The following is a 10,397-nucleotide window of genomic DNA, read 5'->3' as shown; positions in this document are numbered from 1 at the left end:
ACTGCTAACCTGTGGTTCACAATTCAGTGCTGATTCTACAACAGCGGACTGGTGGTGGCGGTTATGTGCAGTGGAGTCAGTTCTGACTCATAGCGACCCTGTACAGTGTTTCTGAGGCTGTAAATCTTTACGGGAGAAGAAAGCCTCATCTTTCTCCCATGGAACAGCTGGTAGTTTCGAACTGCTGACCTTGTGGTTCACAGCCCGATTCGTAACCACTATGCTACCAGAACTCCAGTGGCCTAGGGTCATTAAATTGGACCTGCAGAGAAAGTAAAGCAAGCCCAGCACTGTGTGCTGTTCATTAATTCTCAGATTTTATAGTCAACCTATAGACAGAGCACAGAAGACTTAATCTGGGTCCCAGAGCCACAGAGTGAATAGCAGGGATGATGGGAAAGGTAAGATAGAGGAGACCTTCGGGTGGGAGAAGGGAAGGCGACTAAGAAGAGCATCCCTTCCTCCTACAGCGAATGGGAATCAAGATCCCCACTAAAGTCAACAGGATTCCAAAGAGAGTTTTAGGTAGAGTATAAAGTTACAAAAATAACCATACGAAAACCCAAAATAGAACTTGGCAAAATTGGTAGAAGAATCAGTGTAGTCAATCCTCATGTTTTCATTGATGGGAATCCACAGACATGAAGCAAAATCATGTGGAGTCCTTGGGCGGTTAACATGCTTGATTACTAACTGAAAGGTTGGCGGTTCGAGTCTACCCAGAGATGGCTTGGAAGAGAGACCTGGAGATCTACTTCTTGAAAATCAGCCAGGGCACAGTTCTACTCTGACACACATGGGCACACCAAGAGTCAGAGCCGAGTCCACAACAACTAGGTAAGAAACAAACATGGAGAAACAGTGACTCAAACCGACTCTTTGGAGATACAGAAAACTATCAGAAGAGTTTAAAATGAATCATCAAATCAGCTACCTTAATTACTTAATAAGGAGCTCTGGTAGCGTAGTGGTTACAAATTGGGGTGCGAACCTTAAGGTCAGCAGTTAAAAAACTACCAGCTGTTCCATGGGAGAAAGATGAGGCTTTCTGTTCCTGTAAAGATTTACAGCCTTGGAAACCCTGTACAGGGTCGCTATGAGTTAGAACCAACTCCATGGCACATAACAACAACAACAATAATTACTTAATGGGCACATCACTTCTGTTTGGGGCAATTAAAAGTTTTATTGGTAAATAGCAATAAACCTTGTTCAACACAGTGAATGTATGTGACTGATTGTACAATGAAAGATGATTTAAAATGGCAAGTTTTATGTTATCTATATTTTCCCACAATCAAATTTTAACACAAACACCTGCCTCTGGGCTGTGGACCAGGACTGAGAGAGCGATTTTACTTTTAGGCATAAGCTTGTACGTGTCCTTTGATATTTTACCACGGGCATGTATGACTTGGATTTTAAATACATTTTTATAAAGCGACACCAAAATCCTGCTCAATGGAGCCAGTAATGGCCAGACCATCTGCTTGCTACCCAACACAGCTAACCATTGAGCGGGGAACCCTGGCTGGGAGGCCAGAGGGCCAACAGCTGTCACGTGGACTGGGGCAAGGGCAGGCAGCGGCTCCCAGGTCCCCAGCCCACTGCCCTAGCCCAGCATACTCCGACAGCGAAGCCGCTCCTCCTCGCGCTTCTCCTCCATGCGGCTCTCCAGCAGCCTCAGCTCCCTGCGCACCGCCTTCTGCATCGATGGATCCAGCTCCAGTACTTTCTGGAGGTCAGCCTTGGCCTCCGCTTCATTCCACACCTCCGCGTGAGCCCGTGCACGCACGTAGTAGGCCTTCACGATGCCTGTGGGAAGGATAGAGGGCCCTACCTGCTCAGCCCATAGGTAGCCCCCACCTGGCTGGGACTAGGCAGTTTACAAAACACTTAACCCTGGCAGTGATGAGGCTGGCAGAGATTCCATAACCTCTTTGCACTTACGTTTCCTCAACTGTAAAATGGGAAGAATAATAATCAACGTACCTAGCTGCCTACCTTGCATGGACCCTTACAAAATTTCGTAGCTAATTTTACATCCTGATTTCTAATGAACTTTTTTCCTATACAGGCTCTCTAAATTTATGACCTCCAGGCTCTGTATTTTGTCTGTGTGCGGATTTAATGGGCTCATAAATGCAGAGAGCCTGTCTCATTCCAAAACCCACTGCCTGGATCCAGTCAGTTCTGACACATGGCATCCCTCTGTAGGGTTTCCGAGGCTGTGAATCTTGACAGCAGCAGACAGTCTCATCTTTCTCCGTTGGAGTGCCTGATGGGTTTGAACTGCCAATCTTGTGGTTAGCTGTCCAGTGCTTAACCCACAGTGCCACCATAGTTTTATGTACCCGTGAGATGTGGCTGTTGATGCTAATGTACTTTAAGTACCATCTGCTCAAATGTTTCATATCTGCCGGCCACTTATGTTGTTGTTGTTGTTAAGTGCCATCGAGTCGGGTCCGACCCATAGCGACCCTGTACAGGGTTTCCGAGGGTGTAAATCTTTACGGGAGTAGAAAGCCTCATCTTTCTCCCGCGGAGCGGCTGGTAGTTTCGAACCGCTGACCTTAAGGTTCGCAGCCCGATTCGTAACCACTACGCCGGCCACTTATAGCTACTATTTAACGTTGTTCTCTAGTGAATATCCCTTTAAACAACAACAACAAACAACAACCAGACACGCCTGTTGATGGCCCCACAAGGTTGCAAGTTTGGGGAGTTACTTTTGTATGAGTTCTAACTTCTGTTAGAATACAATGTCTCCTAGCTGGAGCTCAGCTCATCAGCCACTTGTAATGAGGGCGGGGTGCACCTTAGGGAAACCCCCCAGGGAGGAGACTGTGTGGCGCCCTGACCCACCTGGGTGGTGCCGTAGGATGTCGCTGGAGTGTTCCAGCACCTGGTAGTACTCCTCCTTCTTCATCAGGCATTGACAGTAGTTAAGGATCAGAGTGTTGATCATCTTTTCCAGCTTCAGCCACTGTACCTCCCACGGCTTCTCCTGCCAAGGGAGGAAAGGTTGGGTGCCCTGGAGGCGCTGCCTGCCTCCCACCCCCACTCCCCATCTCCATCCATTCCCTGACCTTGGTCTGTAGATGCCTCAAGCAGACTATGGCTTCCTGGTACTTGGTGGATGCCTCCTCATAGCGGCCCAGCTTGAAGAGTCGGTTGCCTTCTCCGTGCAGTATGGGTACTGTGGTCATCTTCTCTGAGTTGCTCAGGTTCCATGTCTCCCTCTGGTACTCACTTGGGGCCTCCACCTGGTCCAAGGGGGACAGGTTAGTGAGGCAGGGATAGAGGGGGGCCTGTGGCCTGCATCCCCTTAGGGACTCAAGAACGTGAACTCCAAGCACTTGGTGCTGATGTGAGATTGTAGCAGAATGCTGCTTTCTTGTCAGATACACATAAACAAAGGAAGTAAGTAACATGGTCTCAGGGCCCAACCCTAAATTGATGCCTTTGCAAATTAACAAAGATGGACTCTTCTTCAAGGCACTTTACTTTCAAAATTCAGAAAACTGTCATGAATACTCATTTTTTTAAGAACAAGACTCTTCATTGCCATCTGCTGGAAAACTGTCATTATAAAAATCCAAAATGGTGTGGCACTGTAGGTTAATGCGCTGGACTGCAAAGTCGGTTTGAACCACAAGGTCGATGGTTCAAGCTCTCCAGTCGCTCCTCAGAAACCCTATGCAGGGTCGCTATGGGTCGGAACCAACTTGACAACACTTAACAACAACAATACACATGAAGGAGCTCTGGTAGTGTAGTGGGTTACACGTTGGGCTGCTAACCACAAGGTCAGCTGTTCAAATCCACAGCCACTCCTCAGAAACCCTATACAGGGTCACTATGAGTCAGAACTGACGGAAGGGCACTTCACAACAATACAAGTGGACCTCAACATTCCACCACATAAGGACTACATAGGAATCAAGATGACATCTGTGGAGAGACAATAGAGCAGTTCAGTATCTTCAGTCAAAGCAAGGCCAGGAGTGGAGCCGATCATCTGTTGCTGATCATATGCAAGTTCAAGTTAAAGCTAAGGAAAATTAAAACAAGTCCATGGGAGCCAAAGTAAGACCTTGAGTATGGCTCATCTGAGTTAGAAAGCATCTCAAGAGATTTGGCTCACTGAACACTAATGATCAAAGAACAGACAAGTTGTGGGATGACATCAAAAATGTCATACAGGAAGAAAGTGGAGGCCATTTTAAAAACAGAAAAGACCAAGATGAATAGCAGAAGAGACTCTGAACTTGCTCTTGAACATCGAGTAGATAAAGCAAATGGAAGAGACAAAGTGAGCTGAATAGAAGACAAATGCAAAGGATGACTTGAGAAGACAAAGAATTAGAAAACCAAAAGGGAAGAACACACTCAACATTTCTCAAGCTGAAAGGAAAAGTACGAGCCTCGAGTTGCAATAACCTGGTGTGGCTCTGTAAACGCACTGGACTGCTAATGACAAGGTCAGCAGTTCAAACCCACCAGCTGTTCCTTGGAAACCCTATCGGGGTCGCTTATGAGTGGAAACTAACTTGACAGCACTTACCAACAGCAAACAACCATGGGCAAAATATGAAATGACCCAGGAAGCATCAAAAGATGGAAGGAATACACAAAGTCACTGTACCAACAAGAATTGCTCGACGTTCAGCCATTCCAGGAAGTAGCTTCTGATAAAGAACTCAGTGGCACCTACCAACAACAAATAATGTGAATGAGCCCCTTTGGAGGCGATAAACTTTGTGCAGTGCGCAGACTGCACAACTGTTCATGTAGCTCCTGAGCAGGCCCTTGGCTGACACAGTTCTCATCTCTCACTTATTGGTATTCACCCACATAGCCCTCAGGTTGCGCATCGGCCTTGACTGTGAGCTGAGTCCTCATTTAGACTTGACCTTGGCCCTGATCCTCTTCCTCCTCCCCTCAGACATGGCCTATGTCTGGTTAGAAGGTCAGAAGGTGTAGAGTTCCACTTAGCCTCTCCCTCGAATGGAGACCCAGATCTGAACCCACAGGGACCCGAGATGAGGCTGTAATTCTACACTTCTGGAAACAAAACTGGAAATAGATAACCAATGAAAGTAAAATGCTTCTCAAAGGAAAACAAATCTAATTTTTTTTTTTTTTCTTTTTTAATTGACCCCAAACAGAATTTTGCCTTGGCATGGGCAGAGGCGAGTTACTATGGAATCCCAGTTCTCTTGTTGTGTGCACACCTTTACTCATTCTCTGAAGAGAGCCTGGGCAGTGGCTGGGAGCTGCCGGGATCCCTGGTCCCTTCACTCCATGCCCTCACCCCACCCAGGGCCTCACCTGCAGCAACTCAATCAGGAAGGTCAGGGGCTGCGGTTCCTCCTGCAGTTCATCTAGGTCCTTGTAGCCCAGCGTGTGGTAGGCAAACATGTTGGCCAGTCCGCATGTGTGGACATGCCACTCTGTGGGCTCTTTGCCCTCAGCCATCTGCCGCAGGCTCCGGGATAGGATGGGGTAGACTCCTGTGTGCTGTGGACAGAGAAGAAGGAAGCCTGTAGGCTGTCTGCTCAGAGCTGGCTGGGCAACCAAGAGCCCTCTGTGAGCTGTGTGCCCCTATAACCCTAACATACCCACACTAATAAAAATGCTGTGTTCAGCAAAGTGCCTCTACAAAAGCCTTAAATCCTACAACACCCAGCAAGGGAAGCACTGCTATGTTCCCCCACTTCACAGATGAAGAAGCTGCAGTCCAGAGAGGCTAAGTAACTTGCCTAAGATCACACAGCTGGGAAATGGCCAAGCCGGGATTCAAACCTCTTGCTCTGCATCTTGTGGTCCTTGTGGCTGACTAGATGGCCTCTCCTAAGGAATCCTGGTGTGGCATCGTAGGATAAGCACTCAACCTCAAGATTGGTTTGAACCACAAGGTCGGCAGTTCAAACTCACCCGCCACCCCTTGGAAACCCTGTACAGAGTCTCTATGAGTCGGAGCCCACTATACAGCACTTAACAACAACAAAGGAGACTAAGCTTCACAAAGCCAGTGACTTGCAGGGAGAGCTGTGTGGGGTACTGGAAGGAGGAGGACTCTGGGGTCCCAGAGGCCAGCTTGGCACCCCATGGTGCCTCTGCTGAGGCATGAACCTGGGTCCCCTCAGTTGCATCTGCCTGGTAATAGGTCTGTTATAAGGATTCAAGAAGATGGGATAGACACAGGTCGGGCCCAGCACAGCTTCCTCCAGCCTCTGGACACTGTGGTTCCCACGGCTTCCCCATCTGTGAACTGGGAAACCCCTGAGGGTCTCTGAAAGCCCCCCTCCTTGGGCCTGGGAAAGTAAGTGAAGATTCTGTATTGCCCCAAAGTCACCAGCAAGGGAAGAAGAGAGTCCCTTCCTCACCCTCCTCCTAGTGGCCACCCCCCAAGATTAGCCAGAAATGTCCTTCTGTGTAGCTCTGAGGAAGAGATGGCCAGATGGCAGGTGAGCCCAGCTGGGATTAAGACTGGACAAGTAGGGGTCAACTTGTCTCCTGCCTCTGACACAGTGACCCGGCTCTGCACACCCCTTAATCCCCACCCCACCCAACCCCAGAAAGTCAACTGTGAGCTGTGTTCTCAGGGCCGGGCTTACCCTCACCTATAACAAAGGACCTACCCCTTGTCTAGGGCCTGTCCTATCCTGGTGTCAGCCAGGCCCCTTGTAAGCCCAGGCTGTGGGATGCCTGCAGGAGCCAGGAGAGATTCCAGGGAGGAGGACAAAGGCGGAGAAGGGATGTATAGGTGCATCAGTGGCTCCGGGAGGTATTTGTGTGAGTGTGTGTGTTCATACAATCATGTGGGCTATGGGCTGGGAGGGATTGGGGGCTTTGGGGAAAACCAAGTGCCCCTCTGGTCTAAAGTTACCAGCTTGTGTGGCGGACAATGCATTCATATGCATATTGATGTGGCCAGAGGAACAGGGACACCGACCACAAGAAATAAAGTGGCAAGCCCACATTGCAGGAGCAACAACAGCTTGTGGTTTTGCAAACAACAAATCAATCAACCAATCAAGAATTTATTGACAACCTTCTGTGCATTCTGCTCTCCTCTGCTGGCAAATATTCATCCTACGGAGAAGGGGTGCTTGTTGGCAACCAAGCCTTATCTAACATATGGTCTAAATTGCAGGTACATATGGGTGTCCGTCAGCCATTGAAAATCCTACAGAGTACAGGTCTACTCTGACACACATGGAGTCACAATGAGTCAGAATCCAAGTAATAGCAACATTTTTTTTTTTTTTTTTGGTAGCAGGAGTTTCTCACTATAAGCAAAGTCAGTGGTTCAAGCCCATCAGCCGCTCCTCAGAAACCCTACATAGGGTTGCTATGAGTCAGAACCGACTCGACGGCACTTAACAACAACAACAACAAATATATATATGTATATATTTAAATTGATGAATTTGAGTTATGGCTTTGGAGGATAAGTACCATAAACTGCCAGAAGAATAAATAAATCTGTGTTGGAAGAAGTATAGCCAGAATGTTTCTAAGAAGCCAAGATAGCCAGACTTCATCTCTCATACATGCTTAGTAAAGTGGAGGGTCAGCGAAAAAGAGGAAGACCCTAACTAAATGGATTGGCACAGTGGCAGCAGCAATGGACTCAAGTGTCACAACAATTGTGGTTATGACGCAGGACAGGGCAGCGTTTTATTCTGTTGTGCACAGGGTCACTATGAACCAGAATGAACTTGACGGCACCTAACAACAACACATATATAGAGAAAGAGAGACTCCTGGCGTGACGCTGTGGGCTAATGTGTCAGACTGCAAAGTCCTTTGGACTGCAAGGTCGGTGGTTCAGCTCACCAGCTGCTCCTTGGAAACCCTACACAGGGTCACTATAGATCAGAATTGACTCAACAGCACTTAAAACTATATATGTGTGTGTGTGTGTGTGTGTGTGTGTGTGTGTGTGTGTATGGAGCTCTGGTAGCGTAGTGGTTACGAATCGGGCTGCGAACCTTAAGGTCAGCGGTTCGAAACTACCAACCTCTCTGCGGGAGAAAGATGAGGCTTTCTACTCCCGTAAGGATTTATACCCTCAGAAACCCTGTACAGGGTCGCTAAGTGTCGGAACCGACTCGACGGCACTTAACAACAACAACAAATATATATATATATACACATATAATCCTGGTGTGGTGCTATAAACACTGGATTGGTAACTGTAAGGCCAGTGGTTCAAACCCACCAGCTGGCTCCAACCCACCGGCCACTCATTGCGACCCTGAATAGGCTTTCCAAGGAGCAGTGGGTGGGTTTGAACTGCCAACCTGAGGTTATCAGTCCAGTGCTTATCCTACAACACCACACCAGGACCAATGGGACTGGGGCTACTTTGAGCCATAGGGGTTTTCATCGGCTGATTTTTGGAAGTAGATCACCAGGCCTTTCTTCCTGGTCTGTCTTAGTCTGGAAGCTCCGCTGAAACCTGTTCAACATCACAGCAACATGCAAGCCTCCACTGACAGACAAGTGGTGGATGAGAATGAAGTAGATTAACCAGAAATCAAACCCAGGACGACTTCCTTGTGGAAGGTGAAAAATCTACATGGAACTACTACGGCCTCTCAGATCTAACAACACTACACTAAGAAGAGGACTATGAAGGGGGTAGACCTGCTCCTAAAGAACATGGCAGTGCTCCCAATCCCACCAGGGAGCCAAGGCACCACCCATCCTTTTAGGGACCACTCTTTCTGTTAAACCCACCTTCACAGTCACAATGGCGGGGGCTATGGATTACGGTTTCATTTTCCCCACAGTTTTCCCGAGACAACCCTACAAAGCGGGTGGACCCCTAGAAGGTAGACTTAGGATGGGGCTGGTGGAGCCTACTTACGATGGTATCACACCAGAACTCGGCCACCTCGCTGACCCGCATGGACGTCAGCAGGATCTCCCAGACCTCCAGTTTGAACATGTTCCCTATGATAATATGCATGGGCCAGCCTGTCTGCTTGCTGTCATCTAACACCGTCCGCTCCTGGTCGCATTTTGTGGTTCGGAAGTGAAAGGTCACCTGGTCATCAAGAGAGTAGACCCTGTTCTAGACACACCTCCTTGGGTCCAGCAGAAACCACCTCCTTCCATGTTATGTTACAGGTTCCCAGAGCTGTCCCCAACATCCCCAGCTCCAATCACATGCCTCGGCCCCTGGGACAGCCCCAGGACAAAGAGCCCACTCCCTCCTAAAGGACCCCATGTCGCCCTCAACACCTCCAAGTGTCAGGATCCCCACCCTTAAATAAGTCCTGAGGCCACCACTACACGATCAGGAGCCTGCCTTCTCTAGAAACTTCCCAGAGGCCTCTCCTGTTGCTCCACCCAAACCCAAACCAAACCCATTCATAGGGACCCTATAGGACAGAGTAGGGCTGCTCCCTGGGGATTCTGAGACCGTAAATCAGCTTTCTCCCTCAGAATGGCTGTTAGGTTAGAACCACTGACCTTGGTCCAAAGCATACCCCACTGCATGGCCAGGGCCCCTCCCTCACCCCACACTACAGTTGAATCTGAAAAACACCTAGACGGTTCATGAGTGGGCACCAACTCAGAAGTGCCTGGCTGATTTTTGGCAAAACTGAGCAGCTGTTTGTGGTGCCGGTAGCATGTCTGGGAGAGGCCACGTGGGGCCCCTCTGATCAGGCCCACCCTGGTCCTGCCCCACTTACTCGGGACCCGGTGACAAGATTTGGAAGGTCCCCTGTGCCCCCATGCAGAATGGTCTTCTTTATCCCCTCCACAGTCAGGAGCAGAGAGCGGTCCATGCTGTTCTGGGCCAGCCCTCAGCAGAGATAATCTCCCCAGAGGTTCTAGGCTGGCTGAAACCAGCAGGGATTTGCCTTGTAGATCCGGGGTGAGGGGTGTTGGGGGAAGGGGTGGTTCCAATGTGATGACTCCCTAAGCAGTCCAGTTGTTTCCCCACACTGTGTGATGTGATGGGAAGGCAACCCCCACCTCCCCGCCCCACCATCCATTATAATCTCAGGCTGTGATTTTGTCCCTCCCCAAGAAGGAAGCTTAGAAAGGCTTTCTTAGGAGAGTGAGGAGAGAGGAAGCCACCTGAGCACCGCCAACAGAGAGAGGAGGGAGGGCTGCAGGTCCTTTGCTGGGCCCAAAATTGAAGCCCTTTCCAAGTTCTGCCCACAACAGGCTGTGGAAGTGGGGTCAGGTTTCTGACCTAGGAGGTCCTAAAACGGAGCAAGAGATGAGGGACAGGACCTGGGAACATTAAGCGGTCCTTCCCAGCCCTATTTGTGTCTCCCCCACAAGATCTGGCTGTGGAGTGTGGGGCCCTCCTCTCCCCTCTGGGCCCTGGGACCCAAACCCCAAACAAACCACTGTCACTGAGT

At 49.2% G+C, this 10,397-nt stretch overlaps 1 protein-coding gene across 1 annotated transcript; it reads right to left on the bottom strand.

The window, feature by feature from the left end:
• Positions 1–1,612: 1,612 nt before the first annotated feature.
• On the bottom strand, positions 1,613–9,812 carry AIPL1 (aryl hydrocarbon receptor interacting protein-like 1). The gene is made up of 6 exons (XM_006863294.1): positions 9,717–9,812; positions 8,885–9,064; positions 5,335–5,523; positions 3,090–3,266; positions 2,866–3,007; positions 1,613–1,815 (listed from the first exon to the last, which is right to left on the bottom strand). The coding sequence occupies exons 1-6, from the start codon at positions 9,810–9,812 to the stop codon at positions 1,613–1,615; spliced, it is 987 nt and encodes a 328-aa protein (XP_006863356.1).
• Positions 9,813–10,397: the final 585 nt, after the last annotated feature.

The sequence above is a fragment of the Chrysochloris asiatica genome, unplaced genomic scaffold (genome assembly GCF_000296735.1).
Source record: "Chrysochloris asiatica unplaced genomic scaffold, ChrAsi1.0 scaffold00054, whole genome shotgun sequence".
Classification (NCBI taxonomy): domain Eukaryota; kingdom Metazoa; phylum Chordata; class Mammalia; order Afrosoricida; family Chrysochloridae; genus Chrysochloris; species Chrysochloris asiatica.
Note: the sequence above shows the minus strand (reverse complement) of the source record. Positions and strands in the feature narration are given on the sequence as shown.

Bases quoted from the DNA above. Each gene is read 5' to 3' on its own strand.
- AIPL1 (XM_006863294.1), bottom strand. From the start codon at position 9,812: ATGGACCGCTCTCTGCTCCTGACTGTGGAGGGGATAAAGAAGACCATT. The intron at 9,065-9,716 runs GTAAGTGGGGCA...CTTGATGACCAG, and splicing joins ATCTTGTCACCGGGTCCCGA to GTGACCTTTCACTTCCGAAC. The intron at 3,008-3,089 runs GTCAGGGAATGG...CTCCCTTGGCAG, and splicing joins TGAGGCATCTACAGACCAAG to GAGAAGCCGTGGGAGGTACA.